At 45.6% G+C, this 27,101-nt stretch overlaps 1 protein-coding gene across 4 annotated transcripts in view; it reads right to left on the minus strand.

Moving 5' to 3' along the window:
- Positions 1-25,578, minus strand: part of ASPH (aspartate beta-hydroxylase) — a 193,660-nt gene extending 168,082 nt beyond the window's left edge. For 2 of the 4 annotated variants that reach the window (XM_056522026.1, XM_056522023.1), the window contains exon 1: positions 25,359-25,574. In XM_056522026.1, coding sequence (XP_056378001.1) covers positions 25,359-25,392 — 34 coding nt within the window. In that variant the 5' untranslated portion in view covers positions 25,393-25,574. Of the gene's footprint in view, positions 1-13,644; positions 13,695-25,358 lie in introns of all 4 variants that reach the window. The other 2 variants (XM_056522027.1, XM_056522025.1) reach the window with 2 other exon arrangements.
- Positions 25,579-27,101: the final 1,523 nt, after the last annotated feature.

Here is a 27,101-nt window from a genome sequence, read left to right on the forward strand (position 1 = left end):
CACATGTGCTCAGTATGAACCTGCTTTCATCTGTGAAGAGCACAGTGGCGAATTTGCCAATCTTGGTGTTCTCTGGCAAATGCCAAATGCCCTGCACGGTGTTGGGCTGTAAGCACATCCCCCTCCTGTGGACGTCGTGCCCTCATACCACCCCCATGGAGTCTGTTTCTGACCATTTGAGTGGACACATGCACATTTGTGGCCTGCTGGAGCTAATTTTGCAAGGCTCTGGCAGTGCTCCTCCGTCTCATGCTACCACTAGAGTGAAAGCACCGCCAGCATTCAAGTGATCAAAACATCAGCCAGGAAGCACAGGAACTGAGAAGTGGCCTGTGGTCACCACCTGCAGAACCACTCCTTTATTGGTGGTGTCTTGCTAATTGCCTATAATTTCCACCTGTTGTCTGTTCCATTGGCACAACAGCATGTGAAATTGATTGTCAATCAGTGTTGATTCCTGAGTGGACAGTGTGATTTCACAGAAGTGTCAATGACTTGGATTTACATTGTGTTGTTTAAGAGTTCCCTTTATTTTTATTGAGCAGTGTATATATATATAATACATATTCCCACACACATAGAAAATGGCAACCAGAATAAACCATCCATAACATTGCTGAAGGAATTGTGAAACAGAGTGCAGGCTGGTAGAATAAGCTTTATATCACATAGTCCCCCCCTTTACTCCATTACTTAACAGTTTTATTAATAAATAGCTTGGCAGCTCTACTTCTACTAGTTATGTCCGCTGGTAGAAATTCAGCATGCTGGGAAACTGCCTCTCTGAACAAAGAAAGCTAGGAATTCTTTGGGTTTCAGAATGCTTCTATTATGAAACAAAGCTCCATATGTTTATCGTCTTGTGGAAATCAATACCACAAAAAAGTAAGATTGAATCATACAATGCCTGCCTTCTGTGTAATTCCTTATACAGCTCGCCCCCTGCTGGTGCGCTAAAGACTGACAACAAGTGAGCCTGGCACTGAACGCATGCCCTGGTGTAACGTTACATATTACTAAACACCAACACTTGACCTGTAAACAGAATATAGACAGATATGTATACAGAGACATGAAATCACAGGAAACCCTAAATGTTACTCTGCCTTTCTACTTAACAGGTTGTTTAGGGTGACGCAGCCATCCGCCCCCGACTGTCATGAAGGGTCAGTGCGCTCGGCTCCCTGAACTAAGACGGATTATCTGTGACAGGTAGTCTGTTTAGGTGCCTCCGTTACGGAGAAAGACAACCACAACCAGACTGGAGGCATAAGATTAAAAGGCTATAAGTTTCCACTTTTGGATAATAAGGTAGTAGCTCATATACTGCAAACGTCTTTGGTTTTTGCTGCTTTGGTTCCTGGTAAAATGGGAACTATTTGAACCAAAAACCTCCTATTATCTAGGTGCACATCAGCAACCCATCAAGGCTGTTTTCCTATGTATTGTTCACCATATAAAGGGTGAAAATCTATAAAAAAAAAAAAAAAAAAAAAAAAAAGATTCTGAACCTTCAACCTGCGGACCTCCAGATGTTGCAAAACTACAACTCCCAGCAAGCCTGGACAGCCATTGGCTGTCCGGGCATGCCAGGAGTTGTAGTTTTGCAACATCTGGAGGTTCGCAGGTTGAAGACCACTGGTATAGGAGGTAATACTGACGTGTCCCTGCCGCTCTGGACCGTCACCGCTCATCACCGCCGCCCTGGATGTCGCCCTCCATCGCTATCGCCGCGTCCCCGTCGCTCCGGAACGTCTCTGCTGCCGGGTATCCTCGCTCTCCGTCGCCACCATCACGCCGCTACGCACGCCGCTCCTATTGGATGAGGGGACAGCATGCGCGACTACGTGATGACGACAAAGGAGAGCGCCGGCCATGCAGGGGATCCCGGCACGGAGCAGACACTGAGGAGACAGGTAAGGTCCCTCCCGGTGTCCTGTAAGCTGCACGGGACGCCGCGATTTCACCGCGGCGGTCCCGAACAGCCCGACTGAGCAGCCAGGTTAGTGTCACTTTCGCTTCAGACGCGGCGGTCAGCTTTGATCGTCTGAAGGGTTAATACAGGGCATCACCGCGATCGGTAATGTCCTGTATTAGCCCCGGGTCCCGGCCGTTGATGGCCGCAGGGACTGCCGCGATAGGACAGGGTTTAATGTGTATTTGCCGTACAAATACGGTATATCACCCCTTCTTTCAACAGGTCTACTGATATAAAATATTCAGTTTTTCCTTTTTTTTTTATTTTTGTTATAATTTTTTTTTTATTTTTTATTTTTATAATTATATAATTATTACCCCTTAAGGAGGACACAGTCAGATTCATTTTTGCCTCTTTGTTTTACCCTATCACCCATGACAGCACCCCTGGAGAGGACCTCCCACCGTGGGACAGGAATCCTGAAGATAAATGTAACCTCCTTCCTGTCCCACAGATAGGAGGCCTGGGATTTTTACCTTCTTTCTCCTCTGGTGAGGTGCAGGTTCCCTGTAGCCTACGGTTGTGTGGTGTCATCCGGGCAGCCCATGTCTCCTTCCGGAACTGCAACCAGTCTGTTGCAGTGTCTCCTGCCTCCCACCAACTACAGCAGCCAGGTCCTAGCTTCTCTGACCGGCATTGTGGAAGCGATGGTGACCGGTATCCGCCGAGGACCTTCGCCAGCATGTCTGAGACTGGAAAGGAAGGTGGACGTACTAAATCTGAAAGCTCCAGTCCAGTAGTTCAGCTTCTTGGTGAGACCTTTCTACGTTATGATATATATGGTCTAATGGGGGTCTGTTGTAGGTTTTGTTTTAGGGGGATAAAGACCCAGCTGAAGCCCCTAGAAAAGTTTATTCTAAGTCCCATAACTTAGAATGTTCCCAGTGTAAAAAGAAAAACAAAAAAAAAACCTTAGAGCCTTTTTACAAAAGAACCCTCTGCCAGTCATGTGTGGATATTTTAGCTGCACAGGGATCTTCTTCTTTAGCTTTAACTATTAAGAAAATGATTAAGGAATAACTTAAAAGTTATTTGGGCCTTAGGAAAAAAACTACATCTGCCCCAGTCCCGACCGCCCACTCCCCACCCAGAGTCTAGTTTGGGTGAAGAGGGAGAAATTATTTCCTCTGATGAAGAGGCTGAGGATTCAGGTAATGTTTCTTCAATTACCCGTGAAGATACTGAACAGCTTATTAAAGATATCTGCATGACTATGAACCTGGAGGATGTTAAGGAACCAGTGTCAGCGGAGGATGCCCTTTATGAGGGCTTCGGGCCTAAAGAAAGGCATACCTTTAACCTTAAATAAGAAAACATGGGAGGAAGCAGCAGGTTCCCTTAAGACCTCTGTAGCCTCTGTTTGTGTTGCCCATTCCCTTAGGGTTTGGCTATCACAATTAAAAACTCACATTGAAGACAAGACCCCTAGGCAAGACATCCTAGACACGTAGTGTGAAAATACCCTAAACAGGAAGCTAAATTTTACTCCCCGATTACTCGAGATCATCCATCAGCTGTGGACGCCTTCTCTCAATCCTGGGAGAGGGGCGTGAGGTATGCCTTCCCCCCATTCCGCTTCATTTCAAGTGTTCTGAGGACGATTCAGCAAGATCATACCCAAGTGTTACTAACAGCACCCAATCGCAGGGGATAGGAGGAGGTGGCACCCTGCCACTTCACTCCTATCCTTCAGGATGATTGGGGCTGTCTGACAGCTCCGATCATCCGTATTTTCCAGGCTATCGGGTCATCAGCAACACAATTTCAGTAGGCATCCCGGTCCAATCCATGTCCGGCTAGCAGCGGGGATCGAAATTTCCACAGGCGTACGCCCATGGTCCTTAAGTACCAGGGTGCGAGGGCGTACCCATATGCCCATGGTCCCCAACAGGTTAAAAAAATCTTAATCTTTTCAGTACTTATCAGCTGTATGCTACAGAGGAAATTCTTTTCTTTTTTTTTTCTTTTTTGTGTTGTCCACAGTGCTCTCTGCTGACACCTCTGTTTGTCTCAGGAACTGTCCAGAGCAGCATAGGTTTCCAATGGGGATTTTCTCCTGCACTGGAGAGTTCCTGATACGGCATCAGGTGTCAGCAGAGAGCACTGTGGACAAGACAAAAAAGACATTCAAAAAGGAAAGCATTTCCTCTGTCACATACAGCTGCTAAAAAGTACTGGAAGGGTAAAGATGTTTTAATAGAAGTAATTTACAAACCTGTTTAACTTTCTGGCACCAGTTGATTTACAAAAAATTTTTTCCACCAAAGTACCCCTTTAAGGGTGCCAATAATTTTGTCCAGCCCATTTTGGAGTTTGGTGTGACATTATGTCCAATTTGCTTTTATTCCTCCTTTTTTGGTTTAGTTTCAATACACACAAAGGGAATAAACATGTGTATAGCAAAATATGTGTTACTGCAATCCTTTTCTGTGAGAAATAAAATTCAGGGGTGCCAACATTTACGGCCATGACTGTGTGTGTGTATATACAATGTACATATATTGCTGCACCGACTGTGTGCGAGTGCGTTCCCTGTACTTGCTCACAGGTCGTGCCCGCTCCTGCATAGCAGCCCGGGCAGCTGCGACCTGCTACACTGTATTATATAGTATAATACAGTATATTGTAATATATAGTAAGTTGTCTGTCTGGAGAAAGACGACCCCTAGTGGCTGCAATTTTTTATAATTTTTTTCAAAGAACAAGTATCAAGTTAAAAAACAAGATATCCCTATCTGAAGGATAGGGCATATGTTTTAGCTCGAGGGGTGTCCGAGCGCTGGGGCCCCCCGCAATCTCCTGTATAGAGCCCTGGCTCTCCTATACAGTGGAACGTCACAACTCCTGACCGAAGAAGGGGCCGCCACACCACTCTAGATAATTCTATGGGAGAGACGAAGATCGTCGAGTGGCTCTCCCATAGAGCTATATGGAGGGGGCATGGTGGCCCCGGCTTTGGGCGGGGGTTGTGACGCGCCGCTGTATAGGAGAGACGGGGGTCTAAACAGGAGATCGCAGGGGGCCTCTGCACTCGGACCCCCCACGATCTAAAACTTATCCTTTTTTTTTTTTTTTTTTTTTTTTTTTAACATGATACTTGTACTTTAAAGGTAAAAGTGACTTTTTTAACAACAATCTATTTAAAAAAGTAATTTCATCATTAGGTCTACAAAATATAAATGTTAATCTACTTCTAGTCAAGCATAATTCACCCTTTAGCTCAGTCCACACCCCCCCAGACACTGCAGTCACTACAGAACCAGTGTTTACTAAAATATATAAAAAATAAATCAATCAAAGTTTCATACTGATCAGTTAAATCTAATAAAGAGAAGAGCTAAATCTTTACAAATTCTTAGAGGCTTTTCTGAATGTTTGAGTTTTGGAAGGATCAAGGGTTGCACATCTCAAACTAAGCAAATTATTAGCCCACTGTCACATGGGTCGGATACACCGTGGACTTTCAGCAGCAGATCTGGATCCGGAAAATCTTTAACATATCACAGTACCAGTATTGTGAATAAGAAATAAACACTACATGAAAATTAAAAGGGTACTCCGGTGAAAACTTATTTTTATTTTATTTTTAAATCAACTGGTGCCAGAAAGTTAAACAGATTTGTAAGTTACCGTATATACTCGAGTATAAGCCGACCCGAGTATAAGCCGAGACCCCTAATTTCAACCCAAAATCCCAGGAAAAGTTATTGACTCGAGTATAAGCCTAGGGTGGGAAATACCTCATCCCCCCCTGTCATCATCCAGACCCGTCATTAACATCCTCATCATCATCATCATCCCCTTGTCATCATCCCACACATCCCCCCTTCATCATCCCCTTATCATCCCACACATCCCCCCTTCATCATCCCCTTATCATCCCACACATCCCCCCTTCATCATCCCCTTATCATCCCACACATCCCCCCTTCATCATCCCCTTATCATCCCACACATCCCCCCTTCATCATCCCCTTATCCCACACCCCCCTTCATCATCCCCACACCCCCCCCTTCATCATCCTCTTCTCATCATTCGCCCTCAGTGGTCTTCAACCTGCGGACCTCCAGAGGTTTCAAAACTACAACTCCCAGCAAGCCCGGGCAGCCATCGGCTGTCCGGGCTTGCTGGGAGTTGTAGTTTTGAAACCTCCGGAGGTCCGCAGGTTGAAGACCACTGCGGCCTTCAACATCATCCAGCCCCCCTCTCACCCCCTTTAGTTCTGAGTACTCACCTCCGCTCGGCGCTGGTCCGGTCCTGCAGGGCTGTCCGGTGAGGAGGTGGTCCGGGCTGCTATCTTCACCGGGGGCGCCTCTTCTCCGCGCTTCCGGCCCGGAATAGAGGCGTTGCCTTGACAATGGCGCAGAAGTACGTTGGCAATGAACGCACCTCTGCGTCGTTGTCACGGCAACGTGACTATTCTGAGGCCGGGCCCGAAGCGCTTAGAAGAGGCCTCCCCGGTGAAGATAGCAGCCCGGAACCAGTATCCCACCGGACCACCTCCTCACCGGACAGTCCTGCAGGACCGGACCAGCGCCGAGCGGAGGTGAGTACTCAGAACTAAAGGGGGTGAGAGGGGGCTGGATGATGTTGAAGGCCGCAGTGGTCTTCAACCTGCGGACCTCCGGAGGTTTCAAAACTACAACTCCCAGCAAGCCCGGACAGCCGATGGCTGCCCGGGCTTGCTGGGAGTTGTAGTTTTGAAACCTCTGGAGGTCCGCAGGTTGAAGACCACTGCGGGTGGGGGAGTTCACTCGAGTATAAGCCGAGGGGGGGTGTTTTCAGCATGAAAAATCGTGCTGAAAAACTCGGCCTATACTCGAGTATATACGGTACTTCTATTAAAAAATCTTAATCCTTCCTGTACTTATTAGCTGCTGAATACTACAGTGAAAATTTGTTTGAAAGTTTGAAACACAGAGCTCTCTGCTGACATCATGAGCACAGTGTTCTCTGCTGACATCTCTGTCCATTTTAGGAACTGTCCAGAGTAAAAGGAAATCCCCATAGCAAACATATGCTGTTCTGGACAGTTCCTAAAATGGACAGAGATGTCAGCAGAGAACACTGTGCTCGTGATGTCAGCAGACAGCTCTGTATTTCAAAAAGAAAATAATTTCCGTTGTAGTATTCAGCAGCTAAGAGGTTTTCACCAGAGTACCCCTTTGATCATTGTGTCAATTTATATCACTGATTTCCTGAAGATTTCTTGCAGATTTTCTTGCATGATTTCAATGGGAAAGAGAAAAAAAATCCACCATAAGTCTACAGTGCTGGGGATTTTGCTGCAATAACTCTGTTAGGTTTAAAATCTTTTTTCTTTACAAGGGAAACTGACAGCAGGGTCACTCCCACACTATCTACCTGTATATTCTGGTTAGTTTACGTGACCCTGCTGTCAGTTTCCCATAAACTAACATTTATTTTCCATACTAAAGGTAAGGTTAGAAGAAGGGCATCTGCAGCGTATTCATGTTGCAGATGTGCCGACAGCAATCACAAGGGCGAACTGCAGCTGGGTAGCTCTGTGTGTCCGCTCATAGCAGTGAATTTCCCACAGGACATCCACTACGAGCAGACACACAGAATGACCCAGCCGCAGCAGGGAGCTCGCTTTTGTGACTGCCGTCTGCACATATACAGCATGAAATAAGCTGAGGATGCGCTCCGTGTGACCTTACCCTAAAGGTACATTCACACGTAAATAACCTGCAGCAGATTTCCCGTTTGCAGATTATGTTGCTTTCCATTCACTCCAGTGGATCTGAAGCAAATCAGCTGCAGATTATGGACATGTGAAAGTACCCTAAATCTGCAGCAAAAGAGCCACATCAAATCAATCCTAAAATCAACATAACTAGGTGCTGATCTGCCACTGCAGATTTACATGCCAGAATGCTGCAGATTTTGTGTGCATTTGGTGAGGATATTTCTGTCAGTCTAGTGTATGTTTACCCTTAGGACAGGGATGTCAAACAAATTTTCACCGAGGGCAACCTGATGGGTGCAGCACAGGGAGCGGGTGCGAGCTCCGAAATGTGTCCGGACTTCATGGCACAAATAAAATGACGTGAAGGGCCACATTTGTCCCTGGGGCCTTGAGCTTGACACATGTGCCTTAGGGTGTATTCAATCACTGTTTTTGTAGAAATCTTTACACCCTTAGGCTGGAATTCCACTTTTTTTTTTTTTTTGGTGGGGGGGGGGGGGGGGGGGGGACACACCATGTGGGTTTTAACTTTGGCGTTTCTGCAGGCAGTGATGGCCGCCATGCCCCCTCCCACAGGCTTGTATTGAGAGGGCGGGCCGTGATGTCACGATGGGCGGAGCCGTGACGTAACTATGCTCCGGTCCCTGTATTGCCCGTCATTACGCACAGAGCGAGTGTGCTCTGTGCAGTAATGATAGCGGGGTGCAACAGCGGAGATCCCGGGGGACCCCAGCAGCAGGACCCCGGCGATCTGACATCTTATCCCCTATCCTTTGGATACGGGATAAGATGTCTAGGGGCGGAGTACCCCTTTAAAGACAGATCACAGTGGGTTTCACTCCTGAGACTCAATGCGATTGTCCTATCTATTGCAGGGATGTGGAGCGGCTTTCTCCTGCACTCCGCATTTCTGCTCTGTACTCCGGCCAGCCAGTGATATGAATAGAACATCACTCCTTCATATTTCCCGCTGAGAGCTGCGATTGGCTGCAACTAGAGATGAGCGAAGTTACAGTGATTCGATTAGTCACAAAGTTCAGCTTTCAGGTGCTCCGGTGGGCTGGAGACTCTCTCCTAGGACTGTATCCACCTTTTCCAGCCCACCGGAGCACCTGAAAGATGAACTAATTTATGCAGGAAAAGTCATCAACTGTTGAGCCAAGCAGTTTGTGACGAATCGAATCACTGTAACTTCACTCATCTCTAGCTGCAACCATCCGGCCAATCCCCACTCTGGGCGGAAATTATGAATGAGTGATGTTCTATTCACATCACTGGCCGGAGTATAGTGCAGAGATGCGAGCACAGTATAGAGCCGCTCCGCATCTCTGCTATATTATGGGCGATCGCATCGGGCGATATGTATTAGTACAGGTACTACTCCCATCATGGAACATCCATGCTGGGAGTAGTAGTACTACCTTAAAAAAAAATGAAAAAAATAGAGAAAGAGAAATAAAGTGAAAACACACACACACACTATTAAAAATTGTAAATACATTTTTTCCCATCCCTACTGCATCCTTTTTTTTTCTTTTTCTTTTTTTGGTACCCAACAAATTTTTTTTTTTAAATGCCAAATGGGCCAAAAATGCAGAAAAAACGTCAGATGCAGGAAATTGCACTGGCGTTTTTTCTGGAGTTTTTTCTGTTAAAAAAAAACAAAAACAAAAAAAAAAGTGGAATCCTAGCCATAGGGTGCATTTTTTTTCCTTCAGAAAGGAGAGAATACCTACTACAAGAGCCCACTGACATAAGCCTTTAACATTGTAAGTTACCAGCAGACACTGTTATATACTGGGATATGCCTAGGCTGGTTACTGGGAGGAGCAGGTCAGGTTAGTGAGGGTTATGCAAGCTGGTAGAAACTTCTGTCTCTCTATATATACTGTCTAGCAGTGGATATAATCAGGTTTTGGAGCCAACAACACATTTCCATAGGGCTTGGCACGCCCAAGAAATGCACTGCAATATATATGTAGGATTCTGGCCTTGTCAGGAGGTTTTCAGCCTAGTCTGTCACTGAAGGTTTTGCATGGTGCCCTCTACTGGCAGGAAGTTACATATGAGCAGCCAACAACATTGCACACATCATGTTGTCATCAGTTGTATAGCCTCCGGCATCCATTTTTCTGAACGCCGGACAGGGGAACGCAGTAAGATGCATTCCCCTGTCCGGTGCCGGCCCGGTGAGTCCAATCATACGGCGTCCAAACTGAGACACCGGATGATTGTGAACTGGGACAGTTCACAATCATCCGGTGTCTCAGTTTGGACACCGTATGAAAACATGAATTAGATCAGCTCTGCTATTAGTATCCCTCCGGTGCACGCTGGAGGGAAACGCAGCTGGACAACTGATATATGTAAAAGAGGTCTGTCAGGCCCAAGGCCCGATTATGGAAACATACATGTGTTTTATAATTGCATCTGTGTATAAACTAAGATCTGGGGGGTGAGGGGTCATTCAGACGGTGTATCCTTTGTTTTTGTGTATTGCAGTCAATTGGGGCCTTTCTGCTGTTTTCCTTTTTTGAAGTCAAAGGCCCTTTGAAGCAGCAGGATGTAAGGGGTCTCTGGTCCCATATATGAGATAAGAGATGCCCCCACCTGGTGGGATCAGAGGGGAGGGGGGAATGGAGTCCCTCCAAAAAGGAGATAGATATATATTTAAAACAATGCTAGACTCAGGGTGCTCAATGCTGTGGAACAAGCTGACAAGAACATCCTAAGAACAGCTGGAACCTCACTCTCTCTCATGGACTGCTAATATCATCGTGCTGTAAGAACTTCATTTTTGCTTTCTGAACTTGTCTTGCTAAACTCTTATATATATTCTTATACTTGTATGTCATTTGTTTATTTTTATGCATAGCACAGTGATACCTTTTATCAGATTAAATGTTTAATTAATCAGCTCTGGTCTTTGATCTCTAAATATATGAGCTCACCTTTCTGAAGGCAGCTCGGGTGAAACACGTTCATCTAAGGGTTAATTTGGTGATTTGCGGGGACTAGTAGTGGATACCCATATGTCTGGCGGCTTTAACCCTTGCACCATCACACTCTCTCTAGCGTCTCGGCTGGACCCATAGGGTGTGATCGTGACAAGGTCTAACACAGTATTTTCCAAACAGTGTGGCTCCAGCTGTTGCAAACCTACAACTCCCAGCATGCCCGGACAGCCTCTGGCTGTCTGGGCATGCTGGGTGTTGTAGTTGTGCAACTACATGGACTGAATCAATAGACAGACATGCATTTCTGAGTGCCATCTGCAGAAACAATGAACTTGTTCATAGTTTCTGCAGGCACAGAAATCAGGATTTCCACTTTCCTGTGGTGGAAATTCCATCATGTGCACAGTGCGGCAGAATCCCATTGAAATCAAAAGGGACTCTGCTGCAGTGGAATTCTGTCAGAAACATTCCACTCACAAATTCCTCTGCAGCAGAGTCCCATTGATTTCAATGGGACTCTGCTGCACTGTGAACACTGTGGAATTTTGGCGTCTGCAGAAACAATAAACAGGTTCATTGTTTCTGCAGATTCCACTTGGAAATGCATTGCCAATTACTGAGAGGTCGTAGCATCGGCGGAACTTGCAAATGTGCGGCATGTCTGCCCGTGTTTTCCAGGGAGAAATTCCGCACATTTTCCTCCGTGAGAACATAGCCTAATAATACAGGCAGCTATAAAGCAACTTTGAGGACTGTGTCTACACAATAGCATTGTATATAGAGAAATGCTATTCATTCCATCACTAACCTGCCAAGACAGAACAACATTCTTTCTACTCCCAATATCCTCTGGCACTAAAACCTGTAAACAACCCTCTAAGAAATAACGCTACACTGCCTGACACCATCCCACACGCTAGGTCATCTGTGACTACATATACTTCACCTGTCCATGCTAGAGGATGCCTCACACTCAGCAGTGCTTTATCCTTTTTTATTTGTGGAGTAAATAGTTGGGGAATGAAATACGGCAATATCATGGTATTCTGATGGTGCGGCCTGTTGACTAGAACATCATTTAAAAGGAGAAGCATCATGGAAGAAAACTTATAGGGGATAAGTTTTAGGTCGCTGGGGGTCCGAGCGGTAGGGCTGTTCGGCAATCTCCAGCTCTCCCGTAGAGCTATATAGAGGGGGCGTGGAAGCCCCCACTTCGGGCGGTGGTCGTGACGCGCCACTGAGAAGGAGAACCGGGGCTACAAACAGGAGATCGCTGGGGGCCCCAGCGCTCGGACCCCCCTCTTCTTTAAAGGGGTACTCTGGTGGAAAAATATATATTTTTAACTAACTGATGCCAGAAAGTTAAAACAGATTTGTAAATTACTTCTACTTAAAAATCTTAATCCTTCCAGTATATATCAGCTGCTGTATGCTCCATAAGAGGTACAGTTCTTTGTTGTTCTTTTCTGCCTGACTACAGTGCTCTCTGCTGACAACTCTGTCCGTGTCAGGAACTGTCCAGAGCAGGAGCAAATCCTCACAGCAAACCTTTCCTGCTCTGGACAGTTTCTGACACGGACAGAGGTGTCAGCAGAGAGCACTGTGGTCAGACAGAAAATAAATTCAAAAAGAAAAGAACATCCTCTGGAGCAAACGGCAGCTGATAAGTACAGGAAGGATTAATATTTTTAAACAGAAGTAATTTACAAATCTGTTTAACTTTCTGGCACCAGTTGATTTAAAAAACTATACAAGTGACTGTTTACAGTAGTCCATGTCAAGAACATATACCTTTAATTTGCTGAAGTAAAAAAAGGTGTAGTCTGCATAAAAAGGCATACATTTGTCAAAATAAAAAATATACAAACAGGAAATGGACTTAGCTTATTCACTAGCAGATTCAATTTGGTCAGTTAAAGAAGTACTCCGGCAAAAACTAACTTCTCCCCTATCCACAGGATAATGAAAAAGTAGCTGATCGCGGGGGTCCGATCGCTGGGGCCCCCCACGTTCACCAGGACAGGACCCCAGCGCTCTCAGTAAGGAGCGTGTGTTGTCTGCCAGTAGACATAATAGGCTCCATTTATTCCTATGGGAATTCCCATAGGAATAAATGGAGCACGTGCCCGCTGCAGTACATGCTCCTTACTGAGCACCGGGTCCTGTCCTGGTGATCGTGGGGGCCCCCCCAGCAGACAGACTCCCTGTGATCAGCTGCTTATTACACAGGATAGGGGATAAGTTATTTTCCGCCAGAGATCTCCTTTAAATCGATTAGGTCTGTCGTGGTTTATACACCAACATACCTTTTTGCCAGTATCCCGACACAGATCAGCAACACAGCCCAAAGCAGTGTGGGCTAAAAATGTTTCCACATGTGAATTCACCCTCATAGTACAGAGAATATAAAAATGTAAATAAAAATTCAAATTTATACCGTTCTGTGTCACTTCAATATGAATGCATGCTGCTAGTTTGTAGAACTGCATGCACATATGTAAAGCAAATGTAGCAAATCACGGCACTAAATTCTATTGCGATTTCAAGGTGAATATGAACATTGAGCAGACATCCCATTTAAAGGGGTTTTCCAGGACTGACATAATAAATAGGGCTGGAAGCAGAAGGCTCGCTTTACTGTGTAGTGGTGATTGTGGGTTACTGCAGTGCAGCCCCCATTCATTCCATTTCCCAGATTACCCTTTTAATGCCAATATTGGTTGAATTCACTCCATTAATATGTTTAATGATCTCCATGAAGGATTTGTTTAATGATCTCCATGATTTTGTAGGCCACACAATGTGAATATGGAATAGCAAATGTAACAAAATAAAAAATTATCTATATCGGTTGCATGTTTTGTCACTCCATGCATTGTTAACCAGCAAATGCAGATGAAACACTCAAAAGATATTACAGACATCATGCAAATATCAATACAACAGAGCACACGTATGGCATCTACCAAGAGGCACAACACCGAGGCCACACAATTACCAGGCGGGTCTCTCCGTCATGACAAGTGTCTTCTGACTTGAGAACAACATCTAAAGTTGAGAGACAACCCAACAAAGGACAAAATTAACTGCACAAAATGTCATTGCGTTGTAATAAAACAGGACATACATAATGTTACTTAGATGGTTCTCTGCAGGTATTTAGATGGGTACAAAATATACGAGAAAGAAGCTCTCTGCATACAAAAAGGGCTCTAAGGTGTCCTGGGTCCACTGATACACTATAAAGGTTTTCAGGCCCTATTAAATGAGGTTATTATTAGCCAAACAGGGCAATATTTCCCAGCATAATAGGCTCAGCCATTAGCCAACGAACAGGAATTTGCAATGTGGCATCACATAGTCGACAAGATCAGCACTTGTATCAAGGCAGCATTGGGCCTGTCTAGAAGGACTCTTGGCCTCTGTCCACACTGCCCCTCCTCTCCCCAACAACAGCAGAGAAAGAACGCGCACAGTTCAGAAGAGTTCATTCTCTGCACACAAGCAGGCATGGCGGCCCTGTGATCAGAGGAATAGACAGGAATGTGGGCACCAAATGGGTACAGAATGGAACTCTGAGAACTATATGGCAAAGCACTAAATGGGGCACAACCTGGACTATGTGAATACACTCTGCCTTAAAAAGGAGTATTCCGCTTCTGAAACTGTTCCAAACGCTGGAGCCGGGAGCATGTGACATCATAGCCCCGCCCCCTCATGTCACACACCGCCCCCTCAATGCAAGTCTATGGGAGGGGGCGTGACATATGTCACGCCCCCTCCCATGGACTTGCATTGAGGGGGCGGGGTGTGATGTCATGAGGGGGCGGGACTATGATAAGAGCTCTTGGCGCCGACGCCAGCATTCGGAACAGTTTGTTCCAAACACTGAGCAGCGGAGTACCCCTTTAAGAGAAAGTACAGCACTCTGAGCACTGTTCAGCACTACTTGGCTACTAAATGGCACTATGTTGGCCAAGTAAGATCCTACTTTTGTACATTTGATACAGCAAGGTGGTTTAGAGTTGTACTCATAAAGCAGTGCCCATGATCAGAGCAAAGACATCAGGAAAGAATGCGGCAGCATCAAATCTGCTGCACAAAACCACAGCTGATGGTACATGTGAATATGCCACTAAAGGGGTTGTCTTTTTATTAGAAAAACAAACACACATGCCCAGGACACCTGCTTAAATAAAATGAAAAAAATCTATACTTACCTCACTCAGTCCTAGTAGCCTCCAGTATTGCTGCACCCCTACACTCCATTTCCTGGTGAGAAGGTCACCATGTCAAAGTGTGAGTTATTGGGCCCCAGCAACATGAAGAAGAGTTCACCAGAGACTGGGTCAGCATGAGAAATTGCTACTTGCTGGCCGCAGAGCTGTCCTGACTCCGCCAGTTATTGCTCTAGCGGCACTCTGACGTATTGACCCCTGACACCAGAAAGTGGAATCCGGTACAGAGGTAAGGGCAGTACTGCTTTTTGTTTTGTTTAAGAAGGCAGCCTGGGCACGTTTTTTTTAGAAAAACTATTGGTCGTTGGACAACCCCTTCAAGACAACACTGGAGTGGGAGGTTTAGGTCTCATGCACAAGGCAGAGGAGTGTGCACCTTAATTGTGCTGCTCCAAAGACACTCCTTGTGCCTTAATACATTATCCTCACCTAGAAAATATACCACTGTAATATGACGCTCAGATTACTCAAAATGACCGCAACATGGTATAGTGCATGAACCCTGAAGCTCTATGGCCCTCATTTACTTAGAAAATCGGGTTGTAAGTCTATGTTGCTTTCTTACCCGACTGCTTTTTCCCCCTGGTATTTATTATTATTATGTCGCATCCTGTTTGTCGCACGTGGGTTTTGTAGGTTTTGGTTTCCAACTCCTCTGAGTTGTCGGGAAAAAATCCACAACAATTCAACAAATTCGGGTTGGAAACCTTTATAAATACGTGGGAAAGCTCAGAAATGTCGGGTTACGCCCCTTTTTCAGGTTTGGGAGAATCCACATCGGGTCCGTCGGGAAAAAATGTTGCATCGTGTCGCAGACTGGCGCACGATGTCTGCCACATGGCACAGACAAAGATGCGACAAAAAAAACTGACAAAACAAGTCAGGTTTAGAATAGTAAATTAGGGCCACTATCTGATAAGTATGATAAAAACGCATTGACAATCTCATAACTAATATTATCAGAAGAATTCATCTGGAAGATCTGACACACCTTGAACCAGAATGACTCAGACGGCTGTCAGCTCTAAGCAGTTCACGTACATGACAACCATGTGAACCTTAAAGGGGTAACTCATTCAAATTTATTTTTGCTATTGCACTCCTTATGGTAAATAAAAAATATTTCTAATATACTTTGTTTAAAAAAAATGACGTTTTCTATGTTTTATTTGTGCTTAAAAAAGCTCAAGAGCACATTTTCCCCCCCATCTTATACACAGACTTAGGACCGAGGTCCAAACACAAAGTGCAGCCTGGAGTGCTGAGGGGGGCGTGTCTAGCCTCATCCAACCATAGCTCCTCTCACACTTAACTGCCATGTGCTGTTTGTTGGACCCCCACCACCGCCCCTCAGCACTCCAGGCTGCACTTCCTGTGTTTGTGCTTCGGTCCTAATTCTGTGTGTAAGATGGGGGGGGGGGGGGGGAATGTGTTCTTGAGCTTTTTTTAAGCACAAATAAAACATAGAAAACTTTATTTTTTTTAAACAAAGTATATTAGAAATCTTTTTTATTTACCATAAGGAGTACAATAGCAAAAATACATTTTAATGAGAGTGCCCATTTAGAGGGGTAGTCCAGGGTTTAAAAAAAAATAAAAAAAATAAAAATAAACTTTCCCCTTTCCACAGAATAAGTGTCTGATTGTGGGTGGGGATAGAGAGAGATTTCCCCACAGCAACCAATCACAGCTCAGCTAACAAGCTCTGGTAAAGTGAAACCTGAGCTGTGATTGGTTGCTGTGGGGAAATCACTTCACAATTTCTCTCACACAGTTTGATAAATCTGGGCCTATGTCTGCAATGTTGAAAAACTACAACTCCCAGCATGCTGGGAGTTGTAGTTTTGCAAAAGCTAAAGGCACACTGTTTAGAAAACACTGCCCGAGGGTCTATTCACACGTACAGTATTCCGTGCAGATTTGATGCGCAGGATTTCAAGCTGTGTTCAGTCAGTTTACATTAAAATCTGCGGCAGAAAATCCTGCGCATCAAATCTGAGCAGAAAACTGTACGTGTGAATAGACCATTAGGCTGCCAATACGATAGGGGAGGTTTGAGTGCAGTATAATACAACAAGAGTCCTGTTACAATACCACAAACAACCTAAGGACAGGTGTGGCGCTGTTAGCGGAAGAAAGCAACTATGGATTTCTAATCCTGGATAACATCTTTGGGGCTCGTTCACACAGGCAGATTTAATTGCAAACTCGCATTGTGCGAGCATGAATGAGGACGGGATGTGCCTGGCAGATTTTCAACAACGGAATTTCCGCCATAGACCTCATTGTAGTTAGAGATGAGTGAACTTACAGTAAATTTGATTCGTCACGAACTTCTCGGCTCGGCAGTTGATGACTTTTCCTGCGTAAATTAGTTCAGCCTTCAGGTGCTCCGGTGGGCTGGAAAAGGTGGATACATTCCTAGGAAAGAGTCTCCTAGGACTGTATCCACCTTTTCCAGCCCACTGGAGCACAGGAAAGCTGAACTAATTTATGCAGGAAAAGTCATCAACTGCTGAGCCGAGAAGTTCGTGACGAATCAAATTTACTGGAAGTTCGCTCATCTCTAATTGTAGTCAATGGGGGTCTTTCAATAACAACCCAACTGTTTAGAATTACTGAATGTTCACAGTCTATTGTAGCGTTTTCCAAACAGTGTGTCTTCAGCTGTTGCAAAACTACAACTCCCAGCGTACCCGGACAGCCTTTGGCTGTCCGGGTACGCTGGGAGTTGTAGTTTTGCAACAGCTGGAGACACACTGTTTGGAAAACACTGGTTTATTGGATTACTTACTTACTAGCCATTTCCTCACGCTTCTCTATTGGTTTTTATTTAACAATCCACTGAGGATTTCCTTTATGGGTCAATGCAAACTGTGAAACTATTGCAACCGAGTCCGCAGGGCAGGTCCCACCCAACATTGCAATTCCACCATTTATTGAGAATTCAGGGCGCAATTGTACTATTATTGCTTGTTCTATTCCACAGGGAGAGGTTAAGATAAGCAGTTTGGTCTTGGAGCTCTTCCATTAACAACATCTCACTATAAAAGGCATAGTAAATACCAGTTAGCCTACTGCCGTACCATAGATATTAGGGATCGACCGATATCGTTTTTTTAGGGCCGATACCGATAATCGGTGTAGGTTAGGGCCGATAGCCGATAACTTATACCAATATTCCGGTATAAGTTATCGGCTATTTAACCCCCTGCAACACCGCTGCAGATCATTGATTTAAAGCGGGTGCTTTAAATCAATGATCTGCAGTGGCTCTTGCGGGGCCATAGGCCGCCGCCGCCACCACCCGCTTCTCTCCCCTACTTGTCAGGGTGGTCCGGGCCATCCATCCATCGTTCCTGTAGCGTCCGGGGGCGTTCCGGGTGGTCCGGTCCGGGCTGTCCTTCTTCTGCGGCGGTCATCTTCTCCACTCCGGACAGGCTCCGGCCTAGTACGCTGCATAGACGTCGCTGCGCAGTGACGCCCGTGCGCAGCGACGCACCTGACGTCACGGCGTAGCGGCGTCTATGCAGCGTACTAGGCCGGAGCCTGCCCGGAGTGGAGAAGAAGACCGTGGGAGAAGAAGGACAGCCCGGACCGGACCACCCTCCACCCGGAACGCCCCTGGACGCTACAGGAACGATGGATGGATGGCCCGGACCACCCCCATTACGGGTAAGTTTAATTTTTTTATTGACTGGGAGGGTGGGGGAGGGGCCTGACCGGTATAGCGGTATGGGAAAAAATCCATACCGGTATACCGCCTAGCATCACGGTGGGGGGTGCGGTGGGTCGGCGGTGCGGTGCGGCGGGTCGAGGGGGTGGCGGTCGCGGTGCGGGCGGTGCGGGGCGTGGGGCATTATCGGCTTATCGGCAAGATAATTGCTGATACCGATAATGCCCAAAATCGTGATTATCGGCCGATAATATCGGCCATACCGATAATCGGTCGATCCCTAATAGATATGTGCAAAAGGGAAATCAACCTGGAAAAGGAAACACCAGTCATTAAAGCACAGGCCTTCAACATGTGGCTCTCAAGCTTTGAAACCCTCATAATGACTGTTAGGGCATGCTGGGAGTTGTAGTTTCAACACAGCTGGAGCGTAACATGTAGAAAATCTCGGCAAAGCGGGAGTCCTGATTTTTATTAATTTTTTTCGTCCTCCTTAGCCAAGAAAGAGTTAAATATGTTATTCAAAGAAGGAATGTCCTATGTTCTCTTCCAGCTCAGATTCGGCTGATTCAGCTCTTGTACATGAAGCTGTTTTGTGATGCACTGAACCACACATCACTGTATTACTGCCACCTTACTGAGTCCGGCTCTCGTTCCAACAGCGAATGACTGTGATGCCAGCGATGGAGGAAAGGGGAGTGCGGACAGGAGATGCTTTCATGTAAAATAGATGGAGAGAAGCCAGAAGGCGGTTACATGGATGTCCACCATGCTAAAATCATTCCTCAGAACCAAAGTATCTTCAAATGGCCAAAAAATTATTACCTTGTATCGCACCAAATGGAAAACATGCTGGAGAAATACATTACTTGACCATCCGATCCCTTGGTAGTGTTATTCCAAAGACCACAGGGTCCCTGCACCACTGCTTGGTCCTATCTCAAGGCTGGAAATGACCACTCAGCAAATCACTGTCTTGGTTCAATGGGTGTTTCCTGTGTGTCAGATGGGGACATCAGCGGGGCCCTGGTGAGTGTTGGAACAAGACAAGTAGAGGGATCGGGTAGAAGAATAAGGATTCTTTTTTTCTTTAAAGTGTTACTATCAGTTAAAATCTTCTCTAATGTCATCCAGACAAGTCATAAGTTTGGTCGGTCGGTGACCCAGTGCCGAGTTCCCCCTCCAAATCTCTAGATATAGCATGGAAAAGTGTGCCCAGCTCACCACCCGATTGGACCCTTTCGAGAAGACGGCTCCATAGACTCACAGTAGAGTTTGTCTCCTGCAAAGAGTCATGCAGTGAAACGCACAACAATGGGCTTCTCCTGGCTACACCTAGCGATTGGTGGGGGTCTTAACACAAAGACTGCGAACTGATCAAAACTTTTGATCAAACTGTATCTTTTTCCAGCTGATGGTGGAAACCAAACCTATTAAATCACCTTTATATTTCTTAGCCAAGTGTAAAGGAGGCGATTATGAAAGTTTGCCAATCACCATCAGCTCCAGTAAAAGTACAGTTTGCTTTTATACCCTAACAGGGTGTGTAGCTCTTGGCAGCAAATACAGTTGACAGATTCTATTTAAATGGTATTTCTTCATCATGCCGCCCATTTAAAGGAGATATCCGAGGAAATAACCTTATCCCCTATCCACAGGAAATTGAATGATTGTTTAATCACGGGGAGGTCTGACTGCTGGGACCCCGACTATTTACTCACCAGTCCACCAATTTCAGAGCCCAGTGTAAATGGCGGCCCTGCTTAGGTAATCACAGACAGGGTCCCAACTCAGCCAATGATTGGCTGAGCGGGACAGCTCTCCTGCTCATCTTTAAAAGGTGGGTGGTGAATTGCTCCGGTTATTAGTGAGTAGAGCGGAGAAACCAGCCCCATACAAGAGATTGTGGAGGGGTCCTAGCAGTTGGTTCCCATTCAGACACTTATCCCCTATTGTGGGGATCAATTTATTACCCTTGATAACCCCTTCAATGTATGCATCATGAGTTTTTTACAACATACATGTTAAATGGTGCATTTACAATCTGAGGGTCAGATGCCAATGTACACTATGGATGACTAATACCATTTGTTAGGCATCTGTCCCCCACAGTGTTTGTGGTCAGGGCTCCAAACCTGAACAGGCTGCTTGAGACTAATAAAAAAAAAAAAAATAATAAAACAACCACCACCACCACCACCACCCAACAAATAACAACAGACAACAACACCTAGTAATGCTAACAACAATAGTAATGAAGATTATAGTAATAATGATCATAAAAAACCAATGACAATTAAATATAACAATAATAACGAGCTGTACAAAAATGGTACAAAGTATGGGATGTCCCAATACTGGACATTTGCACGAGTACTTGTACCATGTATCACGGAGTTGCAGTAAGCCACCTGCACTCTCCGCATGGATCAACTCCTAAAGGACGCAGGGCGTAAGTTTACGCCCTGTGCCCACTCCCAAGCTATGCGGTGCGCTCAGCAGCTGCGCGTGTCATAGCCGGGACCCGCATTAACCTTTTAGAAGCTGCGATCAAAGTTAATCATGGCATCTAAAAGTCCTAACTACCGGATAGCTCAGGGATGCTGATCTGGATCACAGCGGGTGAAATTGCACAGGTGAAATTGCGGTGTCCCGATCAGCTGAGAGGACAGCCGAAGGTCCTTTACCATGCCGTCTGATCGTTGCTCCTTTAATGCAGCCATCCATGGCAGGCAGTGTTAAAGGAGCGCCAATAACACTGATCAACGCTACGCTATAGCATAGCATTGTTCAGTGTAAGCAATCTACAGATTGCAAATAATAGTCCCCTATTGGGACAAAAAAAAAAAATATAGTGAAAGAAATGTGAAATAAATAATACAAATACTACAAAGTTGCATGAAGATGCCAGTAAAATTGTTTGCAACAAAGTTGCAGGAAGAAATGTCACCGTATCCCCCTTGCCTAAGAGTATGTAACAGTGATCACAAACCTGTGGCCCTCCAGCTGTTGCAAAACAAAAAAAAGGCAAAAAAGCTATTGACACACAACAGGTTTTGTTGCATACAACAATAAAAGTAAACAACAAACCTAAAAGTAAACAATAAACATATTGTGAACAGGCCCTAACACGTATGCAATTGTATTGGTAAATAAGAAAAAGGTTAAATAATGTAATAGTCAATAGAAATAAAGTTCTTCCTGAACAGGAATGTGCAAAATAATGAAGCAAGAAAACCTCAGAGGTCAGAGATGGAAGTGATAAGAAGTGGATGAAGGGTGAAGGCTTGAAGCCTGGTCAATATACAATGGTGTCTATCACTTCTCCTGGTTAACCTGTAACTAGAAGGAACATGATGTCAGGAGGATCAGGACTCCGCCGCCGTCTATGTCCTCAGTCACTGAAACATCTGGATCCCGGCTTAGTGCTACCGGCTCTACTACATAGCAGGGAGGTGCAGAGCCCAGACATCTGCTTTCCCCATAACTCCTCCTCTGGTCTCTCCTAAGACCCAGAGTGACACGTGAGCAGGGCCGGAGAGCCAAATGGGAAGGATTTCCTCTCCACCTGAGGGCACAGCACTCCCATTCATTCTTTACACCTCACAGGAACGCTGGCCTCTCGCAGATCTGGAAACAATTGACCTCCTGCCTTCTAGTTGGGGCACCTTGGGAGCAGATCTGTACTATGAGTAAGTGTGAAACGTAGGCGCCACCTGGACCATCCCAGAACTTCCATAGACCTCTACAGAAAATAACCTATTGCTGGGAGAAATCTAACCCTGACCTTACAATCATTTATCTATGCGGGGCAAATTCCACATGACCATTCACCAGGCAAGACTGGCGAATGCCCCAGAGTCCATACTGCCCATGAGGCTACACATCCTACGGCCCCAAAGACCGTACTACCCACGAGGCTACACAACCTACGCCCCAAAGACCGTACTGCCCACGAGGCTACACATCCTACGGCCCCAAAGACCGTACTACCCACGAAGCTACACAACCTACGCCCCAAAGACCGTACTGCCCACGAGGCTACACATCCTACGGCCCCAAAGACCGTACTACCCACGAGGCTACACATCCTACTGCCCCAAAGACCATACTACCCACGAGGCTACACATCCTACTGCCCCAAAGACCGTACTACCCACGAAGCTACACAACCTACGCCCCAAAGACCGTACTGCCCACGAGGCTACACAACCTACGCCCCAAAGACCGTACTGCCCACGAGGCTACACATCCTACGGCCCCAAAGACCGTACTACCCACGAGGCTACACAACCTACGCCCCAAAGACCGTACTGCCCACGAGGCTACACATCCTACGGCCCCAAAGACCGTACTACCCACGAGGCTACACATCCTACTGCCCCAAAGACCGTATTACCCACGAGGCTACACATCCTACGGCCCTAAAGACCCTACTACCTATGAGGCTATACATTCTATGGCCCCAGAGACCGTACTACCCACGAGGCTACACATCCTCCTGCCCCAGAGACCGTACTACCCACGAGGCTACACATCCTACGGCCCCAGAGACCGTACTACCAACGAGGCTACACATCCTACGGCCCCAAAGACCATACTACCCACGAGGCTACACATCCTACAGCCCCAGAGACCATACTATCCCACGAGGCTACACACCCTACGGCCCCAGAGACCGTACTGCCCACGAGGCTACACATCCTACGGCCCCAAAGACCGTACTACCCACGAGGCTACACATCCTACGGCCCCAGAGACCGTACTACCCACGAGGCTACACATCCTACGGCCCCAGAGACCGTACTACCCACGAGGCTACACATCCTACGGCCCCAAAGACCATACTACCCACGAGGCTACACATCCTACGGCCCCAAAGACCATACTACCCACGAGGCTACACATCCTACGGCCCCAAAGACCATACTACCCACGAGGCTACACATCCTACGGCCCCAAAGACCATACTACCCACGGGGCTATACATCCTACAGCCCCAGAGACCGTACTACCCATGAGGCTACACATCCCACTGCTCCAGAGACCAGATCGCACACAAGGCAGCGCAGCCCGCCGCCACAGAATCCACGAAGCCCGCCACCACAGAGACCACGCAGCCTGCCGCCAGAGACCACGCAGCCCGCCACCAGAGAGACCACACAGCCCGCCGCCAGAGAGACCATCCTGCCTGCCGCCACAGAGACCACACAGCAGCTCTTATGCTCTAACCCAGATCCCTACTACGCACTATGACAACCGCACCCCTCTGCAACTTTTGCACCCCAATCCTGGAGCCTTAATCAGAGTTTCCCAACCAGTGTGATGTCCGGGCATACTGAAAGTTGTTGTTTTGTAAAAGCTAGGGGCATACTGGTTGGGAATCACCGACCTTGATTATTTTGTCATAAACACACCCCCTGCCCCTGATAGCAACCCTCTTGCAACTTTACAATTGCAAAGTGATTCATTCATTCATTTATTTCTATGGGGAAAATGTAAAGGCCAATGGGGCTGCAAAGAGAGCAAAGCAAGTTATGTAAGACCAGGTGGGATGTGTAGTATACGGGTGGGTGGATGTGTAGTATACGGGTGGGTGGATGTGTAGTATACGGGTGGGTGGATGTGTAGTATACGGGTGGGTGGATGTGTAGTATACGGGTGGGTGGATGTGTAGTATACGGGTGGGTGGATGTGTAGTATACGGGTGGGTGGATGTGTAGTATACGGGTGGGTGGATGTGTAGTATACGGGTGGGTGGATGTGTAGTATACGGGTGGGTGGATGTGTAGTATACGGGTGGGTGGATGTGTAGTATACGGGTGGGTGGATGTGTAGTATACGGGTGGGTGGATGTGTAGTATACGGGTGGGTGGGTGTGTAGTATACGGGTGGGTGGGTGTGTAGTATACGGGTGGGTGGGTGTGTAGTATACGGGTGGGTGGGTGTGTAGTATACGGGTGGGTAGGTGTGTAGTATACGGGTGGGTAGGTGTGTAGTATACGGGTGGGTAGGTGTGTAGTATACGGGTGGGTAGGTGTGTAGTATACGGGTGGGTAGGTGTGTAGTATACGGGTGGGTAGGTGTGTAGTATACGGGTGGGTAGGTGTGTAGTATACTGGTGGGTAGATGTGTAGTATACGGGTGGGTAGATGTGTAGTATACGGGTGGGTAGATGTGTAGTATACGGGTGGGTAGATGTGTAGTATACGGGTGGGTAGATGTGTAGTATACGGGTGGGTAGATGTGTAGTATACGGGTGGGTAGATGTGTAGTATACGGGTGGGTAGGTGTGTAGTATACGGGTGGGTAGATGTGTAGTATACGGGTGGGTGGATGTGTAGTATACGGGTGGGTGGGCACATGTACTACCTGACAAGTGGCAGCTTCATGTTGTACCCATACAAGAGCAACAATGTTGCAAGAAGACACTAGTGGAATTTCTTAAAACTAAAAGGAAGACATGTCATCACACCCCCCTTGCCTAAGACTATGCAACAGTGAACTGTGGCTATCCAGCTGTTGCAAAACTACAACTCCCAGCATGCACTGCCAGCCTTCGGCTGTCAGTGCATGCTGGGAGTTGTAGTTTTGCAACAGCTACTATACCAGAATTAGGATTATTGTTATGCAACCTATACATTACAGTGATGGATAGAAATGCCTTCAGTGGCAGCATTCATTTATATACGGAAGTAGTAGGACTACACATCCCATAATGCCCTGCGGCTTATGGCTCCATTTGAGAAGCTGACTATCTGGCGGCAGTGGAAGTTAGAGCCCCCCCCATTTACTGACCTCTTTTCATTGTTTTGCCTTTCTTGGGAGCCATGATTGTTTAGTGTAGGTGATAGAGGTAAAAGGAAGCGCAGGCAAGGAAGCCAACAAACAATCGCGTCTAGACACTGGGAAGTGATGCGCTGACAGCAGCCGCGGCGTCTGAATCCTGGCTTACAGAATACACCGAGCCACGCTTCGTTACGTGACCACCGTATCACCGGCACGCCTCATTTCCTGAACGACGGAGAATCCGGCCAATAGAAGCTAGAGGTAGGTGTGGTTTAGCGAGTGGACACGCCCCCTGGATACGCACGTTCACTAAGCTCTGACCCCGATAGAGCACAATAGTAGGCGTGGCTTGACCTGGAGATGTGATTTTTTTTTCTTGCGCGGTCTCGCTGCGTTCCAAGAACGTTGAACGTGGCAACATGGGGCAGATCTCGCGAGAGTTTATGGGAAACTGTGATAGACGTTCTCGCCTTATCAGTCTGGAGTATGGGGTGGGGTGGGATGAGTGAGTAGGTTGGACACGTATATAGATAGATAGATATAAATATATAGATAGATAGATAGATATAAATATATAGATAGATATAAATATATAGATAGATAGATATAAAGAGATAGATAGATATAAATATATAGATAGATAGATATAAAGAGATAGATAGATATAAATATATAGATAGATAGATAGATATAAATATATAGATAGATAGATATATAGATAGATATAAATATATAGATAGATAGATAGATATAAAGAGATAGATAGATATAAATATATAGATAGATAGATAGATATAAATATATAGATAGATAGATAGATATAAATATATAGATAGATAGATAGATATAAAGAGATAGATAGATAGATAGATATAAAGAGATGGATAGATATAAATATATAGATAGATATAAATATATAGATAGATAGATAGATATAAAGAGATAGATAGATATAAATAGATATAGATACAGTACATAGATACTGTACTATTTTTACGCACACACACATTATATACATATATATATATATATATATATATATATATATATATATATATATATAGATATGCTGTGTATGTATATATAATATATAAATATATTTTTTATATATATATATATATATATATATATATATATATCCTCAGAAAAGTGGAAGCGGCACTCCAAAGTCACATCAAATAGTGGTTTATTCACTCATCTGTGCAAGCGACGTTTCGGCTTATCAATAAAGCCTTTCTCAAGCATAAATCAACAGTGCAAAATGGTGTATATATTGGTGTATGGTATATATACACCATTTTGCACTGTTGATTTATGCTTGAGAAAGGCTTTATTGATAAGCCGAAACGTCGCTTGCACAGATGAGTGAATAAACCACTATTTGATGTGACTTTGGAGTGCCGCTTCCACTTTTCTGAGGATATTACGTTGGGGGTCGGTCTGCCCCTGAAGCTGAGCACCCAGACGGATCTAGAATCCTGCATCACGGTGCTTCTTCTTTGTTTTCCCTTTATATATATATATATATATATATATATATATATATATATATATATGCATTTAACCCCTTAAGGACCAGGCCAATTTTAATTTTTGCACTTTCGTTTTTTCCTCCTCCCTTTCTAAAAATCATAACGCTTTAAATTTTGCGCCTACAGACCCTTATGAGGTCTTGTTTTTGCGTCCCCAATTGTACTTTAATGACATCAATCATTTAATAAGAAAATCTACGGCAAAACCAAAATATTTTTT

Source organism: Hyla sarda, chromosome 5 (assembly GCF_029499605.1).
Source record: "Hyla sarda isolate aHylSar1 chromosome 5, aHylSar1.hap1, whole genome shotgun sequence".
NCBI lineage: Eukaryota > Metazoa > Chordata > Amphibia > Anura > Hylidae > Hyla > Hyla sarda.